This window comes from Miniopterus natalensis, chromosome 1 (genome assembly GCF_054644295.1).
Source record: "Miniopterus natalensis isolate mMinNat1 chromosome 1, mMinNat1.hap1, whole genome shotgun sequence".
Classification (NCBI taxonomy): Eukaryota; Metazoa; Chordata; class Mammalia; order Chiroptera; family Miniopteridae; genus Miniopterus; species Miniopterus natalensis.
The window spans coordinates 152,407,305-152,429,807 of record NC_142081.1 but is presented as its reverse complement, the minus strand read 5'-3'; the positions used below and the strand labels follow the sequence as shown (position 1 = coordinate 152,429,807).

Here is a 22,503-nt window from a genome sequence, read left to right as displayed (position 1 = left end):
TTAAAAGGTAGACAGTATTAAGAAAATTTAGTTGTATCTGTTGTTTTTAATTATGATCTAGTGCTGCTCCACATCTTCTTGCTTCTTATTTTGATGTGTCATCCTAGCTGCCTGTGGTATCATATTAGGAATCCCATCAATAATTGGATAGGCTATTCCCAACTCTTCATTAATCAGTTCATTTGTCGATGCTTCATATCTGAGGGAGAAAAAGAAAAAAATGAATTATGGAAAACAAAATGCTTGGAAGAGCTTGATGTTCAATAAATAAAGCCATCCAATTCTTGACATAGTTAATCCCAGAAAAGAATTAAATTCCTTTTAATTCTAAAAGCAGTAATAGCCAAATGAATCATTTCTTTTAGGAAATGAATCTCTACTTGTTCCTATTTTAGTCCGTTTCTCTCATATTTTCTTTTTCACTTTATTTTCAATATATGCCTTAATTTTTTAAAAATACCAGTCAGAAAAGACCTCCCTTTTCCATCCAACTATTCCTTCATCACTCTGGTCACCCCCAAAACCATCCCAGTTAATTTACTACTGGAAGAACATTAGAGAAAAAGTCAACTTCCTCGTTTTAGAATACATGAGAGCACACTAATTGATCCATTAAAAGAAACCACTGAAAAATCAAAATACACAAAAGTTTGAGAAAGATAAAAGGGCAGAAATGAAAAAACTGGAAAATAGTGGATATGCAGTGAGCTAGTTGCACAATTAGATAAAAGGTAGATCAAATGATTTCTAATGTATAAGAAAATGTAATATGTTCATTATGATGAAAATTAAAATTACTAGCAATCTACCACCCAAAGATGGTACCACTTATAACATTCTGGTGTTTAGCATATTCAATCCGCAATCCTCGTGTTGTCAACATTCAGTTTTAGTAACCTGGAACTGTAGAGCTGTTTATCCTAAGGACTCCTACGTTAACGCTTAGGAAGGCCTTTACAGAAACCAGGCAGTCCAGAACTAAGAGCCAAAGGGCAGCACACGAAGCTTAGACGCTTAAGATCGTCAGGCATCAGCTGTACACGGCACTTTCACAGGGACCTGGAGGCTACTACAGTCTTCATGATCTTGGCTTAAAAACCTTAATGCCTTGGACTAGTCCTGAATCCCACAACTTCATAAGCCTGGCTGCACATCAGAATCACCTAGGGTCCTTTTAAGGAAATACGTAATAGCTCGGGCCCCGTTCCCAGGCCTTCCCACTCGGCGACCTGGGGTGGCGCCCGGGAATCGGCATTTTAAAAAAGAATCGTCTCCCCCCTTCCCCCCGGTAGTTCTAATACACAGCCAATGGCGAACCTACACACGCTTCGATGCGTCCCTGCGGGTTCGCGGTTTGATCGGGAGGCCTGGGGCTCGGCTCCCACGAGGCCTCCTCCCGCCCTTCCCGCCGCAGAGGGAGGTGCGGGGGAGCTGGCGGGGCCCCCCAAAATGGCAGCGGTGAATGCCCGGACGGCCCTAAAAGGCTCCCCAATGGCTGTGAGCGGCCGCGCCGTCCACGGGCCCCCGCCCCGCAGCGGGAGGTCGCGAAGGGCAACCCGCCGCCGGCCAATCTCACCGAAGCGGCTTCTTGGACAGCGGGCACACCAAGAACTCCAGCAGCGCCGGATCGAAGGCGCAGGGCGAGTCCCCGGTCCTCTTGCTCTTGTCAGCCGACGACCGCGACCCGGACACGCGCACGTACCTACGGGCGACAGTGGACGGCAGCGCGCGTGTGCCCCGCAGCGCTGAGGCGAGCCTGCCCGCGCCGAGCATGGTCCAGCCGCCCGCCGCGGCCCGCACAGCCCTCCGCCAGGCGCAGGCGCAGGCGCTCAAGCTGACTCCGGCGCGCGCAGCCCCCGCGGCCAGGCCCCGCCCCCCGGTGCTCTGGAAACCCAGCCCGGATAGCCTGGGGCTAGCGCTTTGGTTCCGAGGGCGTTCCCAACCCGACTGCTTTTGCCAGGGCACCGCTCGGTAACTGAGAGTCCTTCCTGCAGCCTGAGTCCTCGGTTTCTGCTCGCTGGTGCTGACAAATGACAAACAAAAGCGATGCTCACGTCGGGGTGCCCCGGGGCACCTCGCGGGGTGCCCGGGAGCCAGTGGCCGGACCCCAGAGTCACCCAGTGTTAGACTGCGACCTACGTGGTTATCTACAAAGTGAGGTTTCAAACACTCTTGTCATATTGGGTAGGTTAAAAGCATGAATTTGTTTTATGTAAATCTTTACTATACCACAGTTCCTGTAACCTTGCTTGGCGTTTCTTTTTTTCTTCTCTCATTAAAAACGTGAAGAGAATGGCTTCGTCCACTTAACGCTCTCAGACGTCCGTACTCGGGCCGTGCAGGAGTCGTTTTAAATTCAGCTGCATAATAAAGCACGATTAACTTACGTCTCTAAATGTCTGGAGACAGCCAGAGTCCAAGTGACTGTGCAGTCAGGCTGGCGTCCGTGAGTCGGGGGGACCCGTGGTGCGTTTCTCGCGCCGCGTTAGCCTCGCCGGCCCGCTGCGGTGACACGGGGTGGTCGTGCCCGGGCGAGGGAGCCGGGGCTCGGGCCTGACGTCTGGGCGCCGGGCCCGTCGTTCACTAGCTGCGCGATGCCCGCAAATGACTGGACTCAGGCCCCGTATCTGTGTAACAAGGTTAACAGTTGTTCTTCCTCGAGACATTTCCTGTGGGGAGTAATATATGACAATGCGTTCAAAGAGCACCGAGAAAAGTGCCTGGGGCAAATGAATGCTCAGTGTCATCATTTTTATTTCTCTTATTCTTCTCAGCGTACTGGAAGATTCGTTGTTAGTCACCAGTCGTTTCCCTTTGCTTTGCTGAATATGGATTTGAACTTTGTTTTCATCGCTGAGCTGGACCATTTCATACTCTGAGCTCCTGGGAAGTACGGATGGGAGTGAGGGGTATACAGACAGATACAGGCATCAGTTGTCCATTAGTTAAAGAGGTGATAACTTGTGTAGTTTTCTTGCCTATACAGTATGGTTAACAGCATGAAAATTAAAGAGATAATATAAAAGGTACTGGTCATATAGTAAGTGCCAAAAAGTTATTAATATAAATACTAATATAAAAACCATTAAAAATAGAAGACAGCTATTTACAGAGAAGAGAGATAAAATCGAAAGTGGGAGTTAATGAGCAAGCATTTAATAGTCGGGACTAGCATTGTCCAGGCTGGGATGCCCTGGGTTTGTAGAACTTAAACAGGACTAGAGAGAACATCAGGCACCCTGGGCTGTGAGAGGAACTACCTCCTGGCAGGCACTCCCTGTTGGAGTCAGCAGACTGACATCTGCCTGCTCTAAAATTTGTATCATATGAGTTCACATTTTCAAAATGTGAGTGCATGAAGGAACCGTTGTTTAATCCAAGACTGTAAGCGTGATTTCAGTCAGAAATCAGATGGTGCCCTGTACAAATCAACAGGAGAATAATGCTGGAATTTTTTATTTTGTTGCTGCATCCTATTCATTCTCGTCACTTTTAGAAAATGGTTAACCTCTAGTATTTGTATTTCATTCATGTTTATAAATTTACAACTTGGGCATAAAAAAACAAAAACAAATATAAGGTGATATTTTCAAATATGTCTTCCACTCGGCAATTTAAAACTAAATTGAGACATTTTTATATTGTTTGTTCACTCTGTTTTTTTAAATCCACTGCATGATTTGATGCTCTTTGTTTACTGATGCTCAGAAGATTTCAGCATAGGGCAGTTGTCAGGAATGTAGGACTATTGTAAAGTTCCTGTGTTACCTTCACATTATTTCCTACTAGGGCAGGAACTAATTTTTTAGTTTATAGTTAGTTGATACTTTGGGCCCTAGGGAGGAAGTGGATGAAAGACCGATATGTTTCAGTGAGGTCTGGGGAGGAAGAGCTTGACTTCTACCAGAACTGAGTGGGCTCAGGCCAGGCCTGGCAGGCCTAGGGCCTTGGCCCGGGTGTCGTAGGGGTAGGCACCCATGCTTAAGGCCAGCTTCATTAGCCTCAGCTGCTTGGCCTGGCTGACAGATCCCTATCAACTGGGTTTTCTAACCAGTTATAAATAAATTAGTTTCAGTTTGCCTCCACATACAAGGTTTGAAGCAGACCAATCTAATTTATGTTAGTATTGGGGGGAAATGGAGAGTAACACAAAATATTGAAAACCAAATTTATAGCACCAAAAATCTACGACCAATATTTAAGGGACATCTGAGTGTGTGATGTATTAATCCAAACGATGTAAATATTAAGTTGCAAAATGTCAAAGCAAAATGTCCCTAAACAGCCTCCAGTAATTAAGGAATATAACTCATTTCTATATGTAGTATACTAAGCTGAATATGGATGACAGTATAGAAATGTAAAATCATTAGTTCTTTTTTACTGTTGGCATGACTACTATCTTTCTCATCTTAGAGCCCTGTGCACACAAGTAATAACATGATGGGCTCCAGGTTAAGGTACCTTATTAGCTGTGTGACCTTGGGGAAGCTACTTAACCTCTCATACCTCAATGTTATCATCTGTAAAATACAGGCATTTCTCTTTTTATTGTGCTTCACGTTATTGGAATTCACAGGTGTGGTTTTTTACAAACTGAAGGCAAGACACTCCACCACCAAAAATATTACGACTCACTTTATTGTGATATTTGCTTTATTATAGTGGTCTGGCACTGAACCTGACATAGTTCCAAGGTATGTCTATGGTATAATAATAGTACCTACCTTATTAGAGTTGTTGAGAGGCTCAAATCAAATAATACAAGTAGAGCAGTTAGCACAGGGTTAGTACAGACTGCACTTTGAAAGTATGTTATCAGCAGCAAAATTACTTCTTGTGGTAAAGTTGGTGAAAATTCTAATTTAAAAATGTCGACAAAAGAAGCTCAGCCTAAGAAAAAGTCTTTGAAGAGTTTATTTGAGCCAAATTGACAACAATTGTCAGGAAGCAAAATCTCAATGGATTGGGAAAATGCTCTGGAGAATGGCTGAGCATCTCTGAGATTGGATAAAAGGTAAAAAGGAGAGACACATACTTTTATATTGGTAGGTACAGGGTACTTAATAATTAACATTTATATATAGAGGTGGTATGTGGGCAATAAGATAATAACGAGGGGTTCTTTGGTCTCGTGCTCTGGTAGGAGGTTGTACCCTGAGGGGTCTGGAAAAAGGGGATTACACTGACATTCCAAAGGTATGTTATCATAGATGCAAAAAGGCAAGCTTAGGATGTGACTACCCGCATATAGTTAGGAGTTTTTGTATTCAGACCATCCTCTGTGGTTGCTTTCAGTCTCTGAGTTTGCAAGTCTCTTCATACTGGCCTTCCCTGAACTTGTCAGTTTTAGTAGGTGGCCCCGTCTTCATCCACAAAAAAGGAAAACACCATGTACCTCTGGGGACCTTAATTTTCACTGACATGGAATTTTTATAGTTTCCAATGTGGATAATATTGAAACATACTCATGGGCTATCATATACATTCGATGAGTTAGAAATCTTCAGGCAAAGAAGAATATATATTTTAATAGGTCCCATAAATACCAAATTTGGGGACATTGAAATTTGGGAAGCTCTGATCCAGAGAGAAGTTAAAACCAGTTTTCCACTAGATGGCGCCATTCAATATTTAAACTAACATTTATATCTGCTTGTACTTTTCTTTCCATGATTACAAAGATTTGCTTTCCTCTTGCCAATGCTTTCCTTAATTTTGTGACATCTATTTTAGGGGGGAAAAAGTCGCAAAAATTTTTTTGATAAGGCAATTATAATGAGTTTATTAAAATCAAGGGTCCAATACATAAATGGACAAAAAGTGTGAAAAAAATTATGAAAGAGAAAATGCAGTTTCTCAATAAATACATAAAAAATATTCATCCGTAATAGTAAGTAATGCAAATTTTAAACATCAAATAAGTTTCCATTTTTCATATGCATTATAAGGAATTGGGTTACATGATTATGGAGGCTAAGAAGTCCCGTGATGTACTGTCTGAAAGCTGGAGGATCTGTGGAGCAGATGGTGTAAATCCCAGTGCAAGGGCCCAAGAATACAGATGTCCCTCCTCAGTCAACCAGGTAAGAAGCAAAATGTTTGAATTCCTCCTTCCTCTCTGTCTTTGAGCTCTATTCAGGCCACCACCAGACTGCATTACCTCCATCCACATTGGAGAGGGCAATCGACTTACTGAATCCACTGATTCAAATGTTAGTCTCATCTGAAAACACCCTCGCCAGCACACTCAGAAATGATGTTTAATATGGACACCCCTTGGCCCAGTCAGATTGACACAAAAAATTACCCACCGCACTGTCCTAGAGGCACCATTATACAGTGTTAAAAATAAAAAGTCACCATAACAACACAGAAAATTATTATTATATATTATAAGTGAAAAAAAACAGCGCACAAAATTTTATGTATTGTGAGTATAATTCATTTTTAAACCAAGAACCTAGGAATAGAAACCAAAATGTTAGTTGTCTTTAAGTGGCTGGAATGTGTTGAATTGTTCTTTAACTGTTTCTCTCCTTAAAATTTTTCTTTAATGAAGTAGTTTTAAAATATAAATGTTACCAGTTAATACTTTCCCTGTTTAGAGCTGAGTTGGGAGGAACTCCCTGCCATTTTTTATTGATTTCCTTTATTCTAAATAGAAAGTTAATATTATGAGGAATGGCTTATCTGGATACTCCCTCTTTAATATACTTACAGTTTTAATAATCTCGTATTTTTGAAGTATTTCAAAATACATAAGAATAGAACATTTTATTTTATTTCAAAAAATATATCTTTATTGATTTCAGAGAGAGGAAGGGAGAGGGAGAGAGAGAGTTGAAACTTCAGTGATGATAGAGTCATTGATTGACTGCCTCCTGCACGCGCGCCCTCACCCCCCGCCCCCTCCGCTGGGGATCGAGACTGCAACCTGGGTATGTGCCCTGACCGGGAATCTAACCGTGATCTCCTGGATCCTAGGTTGATGCTCAACTGCTGAGCCACGTCTGGCCGGGCTGTGTTGAAATTTTAAGCTAAAGATCAAATCTGGCCATTTTATAAAATCAGTTTTGAAATCATAGTTATATATGGAAGCCATTTAAAATGTATATTAACATGTAGCCCTCCAGTATCCACTCATTTCCATATTATTTATTCTTCTCAGACCTGCAGTATAGTATGGATGGTTCATCATACTCATCTCTGCCAACAAGCTTCATATCCTACTTGCAAAATTAAAATTTTGTTTTCATAGCTTAAAAAAGATTTTAAAAGGGGATAAAATGTGTGTCTCCTGAGACCTAAGTAAATAACTTGATAGTGCTATAAGAGCCATACTTTACTGATACCCTCCAACCCTCCCATCAAGCACAGATATTACTCCCTCCTAATGTTCAATATTAATTAAACAAATGTTGAATGAATATGAAATCGGACAACAATGGGTCTGAGATGCCTGTCACTACTTGAGCCAGTTAAGCAGAGCCAGGGTTGAATCATATATAAGCTGATAAGTAGGTTGCTGACAGACACAAGGTTTGCATGGGTTGGATCCATGTAGCCCCCTAGACGTATTTTCCTGAGTTTGAGGCAGCCCTGGCAGTGACAGCAGTGGTAGCACTGCTTCCCGCCTTCTGGGTCACAGCTATGAGCGTATGACTCCAGAATAAGCACATATTTGTGCCCTTCCAGCTCTTTGAGCACGTACTTCCCTATAGTAAACTCCTTTATACCATAAATACCTAGAATAATTTATTTTTCCTATACTGAACCTTGTGTGATAAACTACCCCAGAGTTTTTATGTGAGAATTAAATATAATAATACGTGCAAATTACTTTGAATAGTTCCTGACACTTTGTACTCAGTGTTAGTTATTTAAATTTTTCTTAGGGAGATGAGTTCAAGCTGAAAAGAACAATCTAGACCAAGGGTCAAAGACGATGGGATGCAGGCCAAATTGAGCTGACCACATGTTTTTGTAAAGTATTATCAGAACACAGCCACAGTCATTGGTTTACATGTCATCTATGGCCACTTTCACTTTACAAGGTCATGGTTGCAACAGAGACAGAATAAACCACAAAACCTACAATATTTATTACCTGGCCCTTAGAGAGAAAAAAACCTCTCATCTGAACTATCAAAAAGAATCAGGAGTATGAGTACTGGGAACCACTCATGAAAACATTCATACTCTTGGCACAGAGCTGTCATCTTTAAGGAAAAATAGGAAAAAATTTTATCTGCAAGGGTTTAAAGTAGAGGATTGAGGAGGGGTGAAGAAAATTTACACTACTATACCATGCAAAATTCAGATTTTATAAGTAAAATCAAAGGGATAAAAGGAAGGCAAAACTGATGTTACCTGAGGCCTCAGCAAGTGATTTGATGGTCCTCTTAGTACACACCCCTGCCATTTCCAAAGTTTTCCTCTGGATAATGCAGCTTAGCTTAGAAAGTGACCATGTGAGAAGCAGCATCCCAAAAGCCTATCCGTCTTTCAGATCCAGCCAGTCACCAATTCTTACAGTTTGTTTCTTCATAAGTCCTCTGGCGTTCACCCACTTTGATCTTAATAGTCACTATTCTAATCTAGGCCTCAGTAATTTAAAACTGTGCTTAACTTAATACAGTTCTAACTTCCTTGTCTTTTTTTTCTCTCCTTTAAAAAGTTGCTTTTTTAATCTTTCTCACTGGCAACTTTGTCAAGAATTTCACAAAAAGAAAGTTTATTTATGCTTAATTTATTCTTTTTAAAAATACTTTATTTCTTTTAGAGCAGTTTTAGATTCACAGCAAAAATTGGAGGAAAGTACAAAGATTTTCTATATCCCCTCTGCCCCCACACATGCACAGCCTCCCCCACCATCAACATTCGCAGCCAGACTTGTACATTTGTTACAGTTGATGAACCTACATAAACACATCCGAATCACCCAAAGTCCATAGTTTACATATGTCCACCATTATAGTTTCACTGCCCTAAAAATCCTCTGTGCTCTACCTATTTTTATGTTTGACTTAAAAGTTCTATGTGTTTTCAGTTTTAACGAAGTATCTTAGGCTTTATCTCTCTTTTTTTTTCTCCCTTTCTCCATCTTTCCACCCCCCACACTTCTTTCTTCCCCACTTCCTTCCTGCTGATGGATAAATATGATCCATATAATCTGACAGTGCTTTAAAAACTTGAATGTGCATGAGTCACCTGGGAATCTTGTTCAAATGCAAATTCTGGTTCAGAATAAGTGTCTTGAAATCCTCATTTCTTACAAGCTTCCAGATGCTGCTGCTGAGTTTCAGACAACACTCTCACCAGTGAGACTGGAGACTCGAAAACAGTGGTTCTCAAACTAGAGTGACTGGGGCCTCCCAGGGACATTTGGCAAGGTATGGAGATATTGTTACAACTGGGGCAGCGCTACTGGGTTGAGGCCAGGAATGTTGAACTTCTTTCCACACACAGACAGTCCCTGATAACAATTATGTAGCCCCAAATGTCAAGACTGAGAACCCTGCACTAGAAGAATCTTGAGTATTATAAATACCCAGTGGGTGTCTCCTATGAAGCTAACAGTGACTGTTCCCTAGGAAAAGACTTTTCAGTTTGCTCCTAGTTCCCTTCCCTTTTCATTGCCAATTTCCTGCGACTGAAGGGGTTTTTATAGCAGAAAGAATTTTCTTTCAAAAGTCTACCAGCCTTCAGGTCATATCCCCTTCCAATTTACGAAATGAAAATTTGAATAGAATTTTTCATGACATTGAAATGATTTTAAAGGTCCCATAATGGTGGAAAATGAATACAAAAATTAAGGCAGCGAGTTTACAGGCTGGAAACACGATCTTATATGACTTCTGTATTATTTGTATTTAGGCTAGTGCAGCAATTTTCAACCGTTTTTATTTCATGGCACACATAAACTAATTACTAAAATTCTGTGGCACACAAAAAAATTTCTTGCCAGTCTGACAAAAAATAGGTATAATTTTTGTTTTATTCACACCAGACAGCTATTGTTGTGTTGGTCGTTTGTCATTTTTTTAATTTGACAATCGAAGGGAAAAGAGGTCAGTGTGGTCCTGGCTGGGTAGCTCAATTGGTTAGAGCATTGTCCTGGTACACCAAGATTGCACGTTTGAATACATAAATAAGTGGAGCAACAAATCAATATTTCCCTCTCTCTCTTTCTTCCCTCCCCCCTTCCTCTCTCTCTAAAATAAAAAATAAAATAAACAAACAAAAAACGTGGTCAGTAGCCCTGACTAAATAGTCAGGTATTACATGTTTTAAAAATTCTTGCAGCACAGCAGTGTGCCTGTTTCCGCACACCACTTGAAAATTGCTAGGCTGGCGCATTATGGGGTCTTAAAAAATAAGGGAAGCAATTCTCAAAATGACAATCAATAGATGTTTTACTCTGTGTATGTTTCCAGTGACTCTTCAGATTGTATTGGTCAAATAGTCTATAGTATAAAAGGAAATGAACCTTAGAAGGAGCCTTTTTCTGTATTTAGATGAAGAAGATGGGGACTCTCGAGAGTTCTTCACTCTGATTGTAGGAAGCTGTGTTTTCCATGGTTAGAGAGATTGGGGAATTTGATAACTCTCACTTGATTTCACTCTCCAGTGATGTAGCTTGCATAATGGAATTATTGCATATGAAAAATATGATGATTTTACCAGAATCATGATTAAATGAAAGTAAGGGAAACTAAGGCCTGAGTATTTTTATTTAAACTATGGCCACAATTCCAAGTTTTTGTAAGTCTGCCTTTCCTTATTTTCTCAGCCTGTTAGGCATCTTTGACTGACTCATAGCCCAACATTGGACTTCCTATCAAGTACTACCTGTCCTGCCAGCACTTAGGGCCCAGCCCTGTGATTCATTCTGCTGTGGTTTCTTCTTGAATTTAGAGAAATTCAAAACACAAACTCTTTTCCAGTCTGCTTATAATTTTGAGCATAAGTTAAGGTGGAGGTATCAGAAGGAGTACTGTAGTAGATCTGTCTTCTAAATTCCTTTTGTGTATGAGTTTATTTATATTTTAAACTGACATAAAAGCTCTACAAATAGAACAAAGAATTATTTTCTATACTCTCATCTAGATTCCCTAGGTTAACAGCTTTTTATAGCTAGATTTTTAAAAAACTATTTGAGAGTAACTTGCAGACTTCAAAAAAAACACCAAAAGATATTTTATATGACCATGGTACAATTATCAAAATTAGGAAATTAATATTGCTACAAGGTTATTGTGTAACCTACGGATTTAAATTTTACCAGTTGTCCCATTAATGTATTTTTTTCTTTTAAATTTTATTTTAAAATTCTATTTATTGGGGGTAACATTGGTTAATAACATTATATAAATTTCAGGTGTACTGATTTATAATACAACATCTGTATACTCCATTGTGTGCTTACCACCCAAAGTTTCATCTCCTTCTGCCCCATTTCTGATTTGGATTTTTTTTTTTCCCCTTGCCTATTTGGCCTGGCTGCAGCTTCCAGCCCTATGCTGAATAGAATTGGTGGCCTTGTAATATATAGCCTTATTGTATTGAAGTACTTTCCTTCTATACCAAATTTGTTGAGAGTTTTTATTATGAAAGGATGTTGAATTTTATCAATTGCTTTTTTTTCATCTATTGAAATGATTATATGATTTTTATTCTTCATGCTCTTAATATGCTGTATCACATTTATTGATTTGTGTATGTTGAATCATGTTTGTATCAATTGGGATAAATCCCAATTGATCATGGTATATGAGCCTTTAGTGTGCTGCTGAATTCAGTTTGCTAGTATTTTGTTGAAGATTTTTGCATGTATATTCATCAGGAATATTGGCCTGTAATTATATTTTCTTGTAGTGTCTTTGACTGGCTTTGGTATCAGGAAAATAATGGCCTCATAAAATAAGGTTGGAAATATTCCCTCCTCTTCAATCTTTTGGAAGAGTTTGAGAAGGATTGGCATTAATTTTTTTTTAATATCTGTAAAATTTGCCAATGAAGCCATCAAGTACTGGCTTTTGTTGTTTGGGGATTTTTCATTACTGATTCATCTCCTTACTCATTGGTCTATTTATGTTTTTGATATTTTCATCAGTCTCCGTAGGTTGTATGTTTCTTTTTCTTTTTCTTTTTTTATTTAGAGAGAGGGGGGAAAAAAACTTTGATTTGTTGTTCCACTTATTTATGCACTCATTGGTTGCTTCTTGTATGTGCCCTGACTGGGAATCCTAACTGTAGCTTTGGCATATTGGGTTGATGCTCTAATCAACTGAGCTACCCGGCCAGGGCTAGGTTGTATGTTTCTAAGATTTATCTACTTCTTGTAGATTATCTAATTTGTTGGCATATAATTGTGTTTAGTAGTCTCTTATGATCCTTTGTATTTCCGTGGTATCAGTTGTAATGTCTGCTCCTTCATTTATAATTTATTTGAATCTTCTTTTCCTTTTCTTAGTCTAGCTAAAGGTTTGTCAATTTTGTTTCTCTTTTCAGAAAACCAACCTCTAGTTTTATTTTTCTATTGTTTTTCTAGTCTCTGTTTCATTTATTTCTGCTTTGATCTTTATTATTTCCTTCCTTCTGCTAATGTTGGGCTTAGTTTTTTCTTTTGTTTTGTAGTTCCTTGAGGTAAATTAGGTTATTTATTTGAGATTTTCCTTTTTTCAAAATGTAGGCATTTATTGCTATAAACTTCCCTCTTAGTCCTTCTTTTGCTACATCTTATAAGTTTGGAATGTTTTGTTTCCTTTTTTGTTTATCTTGAGACACTTTTGATTTATGACCCATTGGTTGTTCAGGACTGTGTTTAATTTCCACATATTTGTGAATTTCTAATGTTCCTTCTGTTATTTGTTTCTAGTTTTATACCATTGTGATCAGAAAAGATACTTGGTATAGTTTCAGTTTTTTAAAATTTGTTAAGATTAAGACTTGAATCATAGCCTAACATATGTTCTCTCCTGGAGAATGTTTCCATGTGCACTTGAAAAGAATGTATAGTCTTCAGCTGTTTGATGGAATATTATGTATATGTCAGTTGGGTCCATTTGGTCCATAGTGTTGTTCAAGGTAACTGTTTCGTCATTAATTTTCTGTCTGGATGATCTATCCGTTGATGAAAATGGGATATTAAGGTCTTCTACTATTATTGTATTGCTGCCTATTTCTCCCTTCAGTTCTGTTAATATTTACTTTATATATTTAGGTGGTCCAATGTTGGGTGCATCCTCTTGATAAATTGACTTCTTTTTTAATTATAAAATGACCTTCTCTGTCTCTTGTGACAGTTTTTGATTTAAAATCTATTTTATTTTATATAAATAGAGCCACCCATTGTCTTTTGTTTACCTTTTGCATGGAATATCTTTTTCTATCCTTTTACTTTCAGTCTATGTGTGTCCTTTAAGTTAAAGTGAGTCGCTTGTAGCCAGCATGTAGTTGTTGTTTTTATCCATTCAGCCACTCTAGGTCTTTTGATTGGATAATTTAACCCATTTACTTGTAAAGTAATTCTTGGTAGGTAAAGATTTACTATTGTCATTTTGTTAATTGTTTTCTGTTTTCCTTTGTTCCTTTTTACCTCTCTTGTCTTCCTTTGTGATTTGATTTGATTTGATTTTTTTGCAGTGGTATGCTTTGGGAATCATGCAGTTCTGAGTACAGTGATACCTGGGTTTTCGAATGTAATCTGTTCCGGAAGACCGTTGAAACGTTCGAAAACTGAGGACTCAATAGCCAACAGCTAGGCCTCAGGATATTGCACTCAGAGGAAGCCAGTTCGACTTCTGAGGCCTGTTCAAAAACTGAAGCATTTACTTCCAGGTTTACAGTGTTCATAAACCTAAATGTTCATCAACGGAGACTTTAGAAAACCGAGGTACCACTGTACAACATTTCTTTCTCTTACTAGATTCTAGCTATCAAAGGCACCTTTCACATTGGGGTGCCCTTTAGGGTAGCACTGTATAACATGGAGATAGCTGCCTGTAGTAGTTTGCTAGGGCTGCCATAACAAAATACCACAGCCTGGGTGATTTAAATATAAATTTATTTTCTTATAATTCAAGCGACTAGAAGTCTGAAATCAAGGTGTTAGCAGGACTGCTTTCTTCTGAGGGCTTTCTGACTTGTAGATGGCCACCTTCCTTCAGTTCTTCACATGGCCTTTCCTCTGTGTGTGTCTATGTCCTAATCTCCTCTTCTTAAAAGGTCAGTCATATTGGTTAAGGTCACCCATATGACTTCATTTTACTTTAATTACCTCTTTAAAGGCCCTTCTTCAAATGTATAGTCACATTCTGAGGTACTGAGGGCTAGAACTGCAACATATGAATCGGCAGGGAACACAATTCAGCCTATAACATTGCTCTTTCAGTTCCACTGCCTTGGTACAAAAAGTTTTTAGTTATTTATTCTACCAAATCTACAGAATTTAAAGGAAGGTATCAAATATCTTAAAGTACCTTAATAGATGTTACAATACCTATTTAAATTTGTTTAATTTTTTAAAGGAAGTCATTTGCAGAATTCTCAATGATTAGAAAATTATGTATGAGAAACATTCAATTTTTTAAAAATATCTTTATTGATTTCAGAGAGAGGAAGGGAGAAGGAGAGAGAGAGACAGAAACATCAATGATGAGAGAGTCATTGATCAGCTGCCTCCTGTACGACACGGACTGGGTATTGATCCCGCAGCCTGGGCATCTGCCCTGACCGGGAATCGAACTGCGATCTCCTGGATCCTAGGTCAATTCTCAACCGCTGAGTCACGTTTGGCTGGGCGAAACATTCATTTTTAAAGTAATGATGACTCCAAGAAAAATACCTTTTCTCTTTTTATATACTTGAAGGTAACTTGACTATAAAGAGCTTTTATAGTCTGAACTATAAAAAAAACAATTTTAGGAAAAATTCTAAACTAAAACCCAGTATAAAGTTCTCCTAGTGTAAAAATGTAATCATTCAACTGTTCTTTATATCTTAGTCCTCCTTAATAGTGGTATTAATGTAAAAAATGACCAAATATTTTAGAAAAGACTTTCTTGCTTTTTGGGAAGGAATCAATTTGGATAGGCTAGATTGTAGTACAGTGAAAACAACCCCCAAACCTCAGTGGCTTAAAATAACCAGTTTATTTTATGTTCGTGCTGTTAGGTTAAGTCACATGAAATTACCAGTATTTAATAATTTTGAACTAGAGGTACTATAAGTTTGTATGGATAAACCTAACCCATATCAATCTCAGATTATTCCTTATTGTCCTTGCTGAGGGGTACTGTCTTGCAGGGGTTCTGTCAGCTAGGATGTTGCTGGTTACCTGGGCAGAAGGAAAGGAACATAAGAAATTATGCACTTTTTAATTATAGTCAAATATTATTGGTCCAAAAAAGTCATAAAGCTGTGTCTAATTTCACTGGCGTAAGAAGCGCTATCCGTACGCCAGGAAAAAGGAAAACGTGAAATATTGGTCACTATCGAATCTTGTAATGTTTTTGTCATTGTCAGTGATAATGATTCTTTTATATACTTTTCTAGTTGTTTCATACATTATAGAACCTGTTTGTAAAAATCACATGGCCCAGCCCGGCGTGGCTCAGCGGTTGAGCATTGACCTAGGATCCAGGCAATCGGGGTTTGATTCCAGGTCAGGGCACATGCCTGGGTTGTGGGCTCAATCAATGACTCTCTCATCATTGATGTTTCTCTCTCGCTCTTTCCCTCTCCTTTCCTCTCTCTGAAATCAATAAAGATATATTTTTTTAAAAAAATCATGGCTCAATTAAGCAAATGATTTTTTTGTGCACTGTAAAAATTGAAACATCCTGGATACTGTTAACCCCATATAAATCTCTTATTATTTAAATAGGTTTGTCACAGAGTTTCAGAAACAGTTTTTGGACCTTGCTATTATTAAAATACTAGGCTCCCAGTAATTCTTCAATAATGTGTCATATTCCCCTAATATGTGCAATGTAATTCCTCTGCTATCACTATTTTTTCAAACTTTTTCTGGGTCTGGAATTGGAATTTCACAACAGACGCTGAGGAAACCATGTTTCAATAGTTTCTTTACTTTTTTTTCTTATCCCAAACATATAATAAATATAACTAATATAATAATATAAATAATATAGCATAACATTCAGAAAATATCTATGTTTAATAGCAAAATAGCTGGCATCTTTATTAAACTGGTTGGTCTTGTTAACCAGATAAGAAGTTCCTAGTCTAGTGAAATTCCAGTTTTAATTTTGTATTCTCTTTTTTTACCCCAATAAATTTAATTAAAAAAAGAAAATGTGATACATATAGATTATTCAGACATAAAAAGGGACATCCTGCCATTTGCAACAGAATGAATAGATCAGACCATTGCAGTTGCTGAGCACCAAGGAGGAGCCTACAGTCAGGCTGGCCCATGTAGAGGCAGGTCCCAAGTAGGGGCTATAATGTGGGTGGCTGCCCACTCATCCTGCCGCCACTGCACCACTGGCTGGGTGCCATGAGACAGGTCTTGTGCCACAGCCACAGGTGAGGGACTTCGCGGAAGACAGTGACATTGTAGAAGAGATCATCACCAGGATCCTCCCCACTGCCTCCAGGGAATACGGGCTTCTGAACCAGGGCAGCCCAGCAGGCCTGAGCCCTGGCCTGGGCCATGGTCTGAGACACCATCTGGGACACCAAGTGATCCTGGGCATCAATGGCACTGTAAATCACGGGATGAGCTGTGCTTCTTGACCCAGGGCCTGGCCTGAGCTCGGGGTGGGGGCAGCAGGGCCAGTGAGCTGGGCATCTGTTGGTGGTGGAGGCAGTAGGAGCAGCAGCAGCACAGAGCAAAGCAGGCGGCCATAGGCGCCAGCCAGCAATACATGGCTGCTGGACTAGGGCCTGGGCCCCGGGGTGAACGTCCCCTGCGTGCAGCTGATCTAATTTTGTATTCTTTGTTAGAAGAGTGGTGTAAGGATTGCTTTATAATTTTTTGGTTCGAAAGTATAAGTATATATTTACTGTATTATGTTAACCCAAATCAAAGGAATGTGTATTTGAAAATTTTTTTAATAACAGCTTTATTGAAATAAATTCACACACATACAACTTATCCTTAAAGTATACAATTCAATGGTTTTTAGTGTATTCACAGAGTTGCTCAGCTATAATCAAGATCAATTTTAGAACATTCTCATCATTCCCAGAATAAACCCCAGTCCTACCTATTAACAGTTACTCTCCATTTTCCCAATACTACCCCACGCCCAGACCTAGGCAACCACTAATATACTTTATATTTCTACAGGTTTGCCTATTCTGGATATTTTTTATAAGTGGAATCACAATATATAGTCTGTAGTGTCTGGCTTCTTTCATTTAGCATAATGTTTTTAAGATTCATCCATGTTGTAGCATGTATCAGTACTTCATTCCTTTTTATTGATAAATAATATTCAGTTGTATGGATATACCATATTTATTTGAGCATTCATCAGTGGGTAGATAATGGGTTGTTTCCAAGTTTTGGCTATTATAAATAATATTCTTATAAACATTTGTGTTAAAATTTTTGTTTACCTGTAGATATGTTTTTATTTAGCTTGGTTGTATACCCAGACGTAGAATTGGTCTGTCATATGGTAACTCCATGTTTAACCCTCTGAGAAACTTCCAGATGTTTCCAAAGCAGCTATTCCCTTTTAAAATCCCACCAGCAGTGTAAAGGGTTTCAATTTTTCCAAACCCTTGCTGGGACTTTTTATTATCTTTGTTTTTCGTCATAGACATCTTAGTGAGTGTGATGTGGTTATTTCCATGTGGTTTTGATTTGCATTTTCCTCATAGCTGATGATATTGAACATCTTTTTTCATGTGATTATTGGCACCTTGTATATCTTCTTTGGGGAAATATCTGTTCAGATTTTTTGGACATTTTTAAATTGGGTTCTTTTGTCCTTCTATTATTGAGTTGTAGGAGTTTTATATATATTCTGGATATAATTCTCTTATCAGATATATGATTTGCAGATATTTTCTCTCATTTGTGGGTTGTCTTTTCACTTTCTGATAATGTGCTTTAGAGAACAACATTTCTTCTATTTTTTTCTTTGGTTGCTTGTGTTTTGGGTGTCATATCTAAGAACCTTTGTTGTTTTTAACATTTCCATCTCCACATCACACCTTTCTAGAGCAGCTGGCAAAAGGAGAGCAGGGGAAAGGAGGCAAAGCGGGTAGTTGAAAACCATTATGGCTTCTTTTTCCTTCCAGCCATTGGCATTCCTAAAGTGTTTCACTGGCATGCATAGAGTGGGGAGTGGATATAGAAATAATCAGTTTCAAGTTTCAAATATTTACAGTGGGATAGTATGCAGGTTTTTTTTTTTTCTCAAGAGAGAAAAAAATTCTGAGAAACAGCCTGACAGATGTGGATTTGAGTGAAGTGTTTCAATGAATTTGTGAAAGAAAAATTAATTTTCTTAGTAATGAAACAATCTCTTAAAGTCATAGGGCTACTATCTTATAAAATGCTTTTAAAATGCACTGACAGTTTCTTACATTAAAAATTTTAATTTAAATGTAGAACACTCTCCTTGTACCTCCCCTTATTTTTGTTTAAATTATCACCAAATCAGATTGAGGTTAATTCTTTTGTTCATTGAATATATTTCTTTTTTTTTTTTTAATATGTTTTTATTGATTTTAGAGAGAGGAAGGGCAAGGGAAAGAGAGACAGAAACATCAGTGATGAGAGAGTCATTGATTGGCTACCTCCTGCGTGACCCTCACTGGGGATGGAGCCTGAAACCTGGGCATGTGCCCTGACAGGGAATCAACCATGACCTCCTGTTTCACAGGCTGACGTTTACCACTGAGCCATGCCAGCTGGGCTGAATACATTTCTTTTTTTCTTGTGGGGGAGGGGCAGGGGAAAGTATGACCTTTATTGAGCTTGTCCACAGGAGTGGAAATAATGTCTGTTTAAAACCAAAAGTTTGTTCCTATAGCTTCTGCACCACAATTAAAATCCAAACAGTTTTTTAAAAACAGTCAACTCAATCAAAACCTACTACTTCAGAATCAATTGCTTCTTTGAAGCCACAGTAACGGCTAAATATGTTTAAGTCTCAAATGTAGAAATTTGGTTGGTTGGGAAGCTAATCAAACTTCCGACTTGCTCAAATAGAATTACAAAAAGACAAAATTGTGTTTTTCACAGAGCTGCAGTCCACTGGAATCCTCTACACTGGACAGCTGTTAGAGTATTTTGAGTCATGAGATAATAAGAAATCCTGGCATCCTTTAGACAGTCTTCTGTTGCCCTTTCTTCCCAATCAGAGACTTGTAGATGTGTGGAATGACACCACCACCAGCAATTGTAGCCTTGATGAAAGAGTCTAATTCTTCATCTCCACAAATAGAAAACTGCAAATGAGGAGGGGTAGTATTTTTATCTTTTAACTCTTCCCATGTGTTTCCTGCCAATTCAAGTCCCTCTGCGCTCTGTCACTCCAGGATGGCTGCTGTACACAGCAGCATTTGCCCACACCGGCATGATTGGCAGTCCTAGACTTCAGGTGTCCATGAATACAGCCCACTGGAAACCGCCTTTGGGTTGGCCTTTCCGGAGTCTTTCCCAGCCTTACCCCAGCAATTTGAATTTTGCTGAACCTCACACAAGCAAACTAGAGAAAGGACTAGTCAGATACCCAGCGAGATTCCACCGCCTACTCCGTCACACTGTGATTCAAACCCAACACCTACTTCTTGGGTACCTCCTGTTTCCCAGAACTGGATATATAGTAGTTACTGTCCAGATATGACTTCTGCCCTTGGAGTTTAGCTGATGTTGGCAAATATTTATTACATACTTACCTTGTGCCAGACACTTAATACCATCATCTCATTTAATTCTCATATCAACCCTGTGAGGTAGATACTATTTTCCCTGCTATTTTATTTTTGTTATCCTCACCAGAGGATATATTTTCCATTGCTTTCAGAGAGTAGAAGGGGGGAGGGGAGTGAGAGAGAGAGAAACATTGATGTGAGCAAGATGCATCGTTTGGTTGCCTCCCATAGGTGTCCCCATGGAGAGTGGGGAGTAAATCCACAACCCAGGTACATGCCCTTGACCAGGAATCAAACCTTCGACCCTTCGGTACACGCTCTGACCACTGTGCCACGCAGCCAGGGCTTCCCCCTATTTTAGAGATGAGGATAATGCATCTTAGGGCAGTTAATTATCACAGCTAGTAAACAAATCATCTAAGGGAATAAACAGATTAGTGATGGGAACGGCTCTAAAGATAACTGAGATGATTCCGTTTTAGAACAGTGGTATTCTGTGCAGACTTTGAATGTCCGTGGCTCTTAACTAAGTAACAAAAGTAGAAAGTAGCTTTGCTTTGAAAATATTTTCTAAAGATTTCTTCTGAACTCTCTGTCACCCCACCCTACCCCCCAGGTCCTAGAATGATGGACTCAGGATGAAAACTGGAGCGCTCAGGTACAACATCTCAGGTATATATACCCAAAACCTTTACACTTGCAAGTATGTCATTTCCATTATATCTGGGACCCTATTATTTTTTTATAGGACTTTGTTATTCTGAAGCTTGTGAGATTTGTTGGTCCCCAGATCTGCCATTCTTAACAATAAGCATCTGGGAGTCTCCAAACAATCTATGCTTGTGCTGTAATCTGACTCCAGTTTGAATATGATTCAGATAGAACTTTTCTGTATAGAAGCCATTATCTAGAACTACTCTACTCCACATAACTAAATAAAAAATATGGGAAGTCTGTGAATTAGTGTCGTTAAATTAAATACACTATGGAGACAGGCATTAAAGATGGTGGCGGACTGAGTGGAAGCCACACTGACACCCCCCCCCCGGGACCAAACTGGAATTACAACTAAAATATAAAAAAACCATCTTGAATAATCAACTGAAACTGAAGATGAGCTGGAGAGCACCCTCATAACCAAGGTGGAAAAGTGGAGACCACACAGAGACTGGTAGGAAGTGCAGAGGCGAAAGAGGGCTGGCTGGGCTCCCACAGGCAGCAGCTGAAGGTCCGGGGGAGATCTCAGCTTCGAGGGGTTCACACTGAGGACTCTGGGGCCTAAACCCCAGGCTGGGCTTCCCAGCCCAGAGCACTAGAACTCAGAAAGGTGCCCACATAACATCTGGCTGTGAAAAGCAGCTGGGTTTCTGTCTACCAGGGAGAGATGGCTGGAACTGCAGGCACCCTCTTAAAGGGCCAATGCACAAAGTTTTGTGTGCAGCTACTAACTGTGGCTCCAGCAGAGGGAGGGCAGAGTGGACTGGAGCTCTGTCAGGAGAATCTAGGGTTGTGGACTCTAAAGATAGAGCTCAGAGGGCACCCCTCTGGACTCCTGTGCTGAGTCATTCCCCCATACAGCAGAGGCAGACATTTACCTTCCAAGCAGCTTTTGCCTGAAGGGAAAGCAATTGCCCCACCCTGCTGGAAAACCCCTTACCCTACCCCAGGGAGTTTCTACAGCCTGAGGCTCATTAAGAGAATCAGATTAATTAGACTGCAGCCAGAGGCGGACCTCTGGGTGCTTTGAGTCTTTGCCTGATCTGCTTCTGGTCCCTGGACTTGGAAAACTGGACTTTGGTGTGCACCTTGGTCCTATTCAAATGAACCCAGCCTCAACAGAGGGGACCTCAAGCAGTGGGTTGTTGATAGCCCCAAACAGGGTACTTAAGGCCAGTCACAAACAGTGTCTGACATTGGCCGGCACCAGAGACCTTCCAAAAAGACTGAGAGTCCTAGCAGGCCTACCTAATACATAGAAACAAACCCAAATAGGCAGCCAAAATGGGGAGACAAAAAAGCCCCAAATGAAAGAACAAGAGAAGTCTCCAGAAAAAGAGCTAAATGAAATGGAGATAGGCAATCTATCAGATATAGAGGTCAGAATACTGATTATAAGGATGCTCAACAGCATGAAAAAAGATATGGAAACAAAATGAAGACAGGACTGGAAAATTCCCTGGCAGACAAAATCATTTAAGTCAATAAGCACAACTAACTCTAACTTATTTCTTGAACATAACTAAAACTTAACTTGGGCATTTTTTTTCTTTTATATGCCTCTGATAATCATAAAGGAAACTTGTTATCTTCCTAGAAGTGATACAGGACAATCACTTTTACCAATCCCCAGCCATCTGGAAACCTCCATTGTAATAACCAATCATTGTAGAGGTTAAACAACTTCCCATATTTGCTTTATAAGCCATCCTATAATATAATGTCCCTGAGTTTCATATTAGTTTTAAATTTGAAAGCTCCCAGTTTGTGAACTGTTCTTATATGCACAGTAAAGCCTTACTAAATACTATTATTATGAATCTGGTGGTTTTGATTTACGGTTTCTGGGTTTTTGACAGTGTTATGGGTTGAACTGTGTCCCTCCAAAATTCATATGTCGAAGTCTTAACCCATAATATC

At 39.4% G+C, this 22,503-nt stretch overlaps 1 protein-coding gene, 1 long non-coding RNA gene and 1 pseudogene across 2 annotated transcripts; 1 reads left to right on the top strand and 2 right to left on the bottom strand.

Annotated features, from left to right (window-relative positions):
- Window positions 1-57: 57 nt before the first annotated feature.
- Window positions 58-1,808, bottom strand: PYURF (PIGY upstream open reading frame). The gene is made up of 2 exons (XM_016203214.2): window positions 1,577-1,808; window positions 58-199 (listed from the first exon to the last, which is right to left on the bottom strand). The coding sequence occupies exons 1-2, from the start codon at window positions 1,771-1,773 to the stop codon at window positions 58-60; spliced, it is 339 nt and encodes a 112-aa protein (XP_016058700.2). The 5' UTR covers window positions 1,774-1,808.
- A 209-nt stretch (window positions 1,809-2,017) lies between these two features.
- On the top strand, window positions 2,018-20,826 carry LOC107529723 (uncharacterized). Its single transcript, XR_001602473.2, has 4 exons — window positions 2,018-2,184; window positions 5,952-6,086; window positions 9,282-9,395; window positions 20,483-20,826. It is a non-coding gene; the product is annotated as an uncharacterized LOC107529723 (long non-coding RNA).
- LOC107529709 (histone H2A.Z pseudogene) lies at window positions 19,318-19,914 on the bottom strand (annotated as a pseudogene).
- Window positions 20,827-22,503: the final 1,677 nt, after the last annotated feature.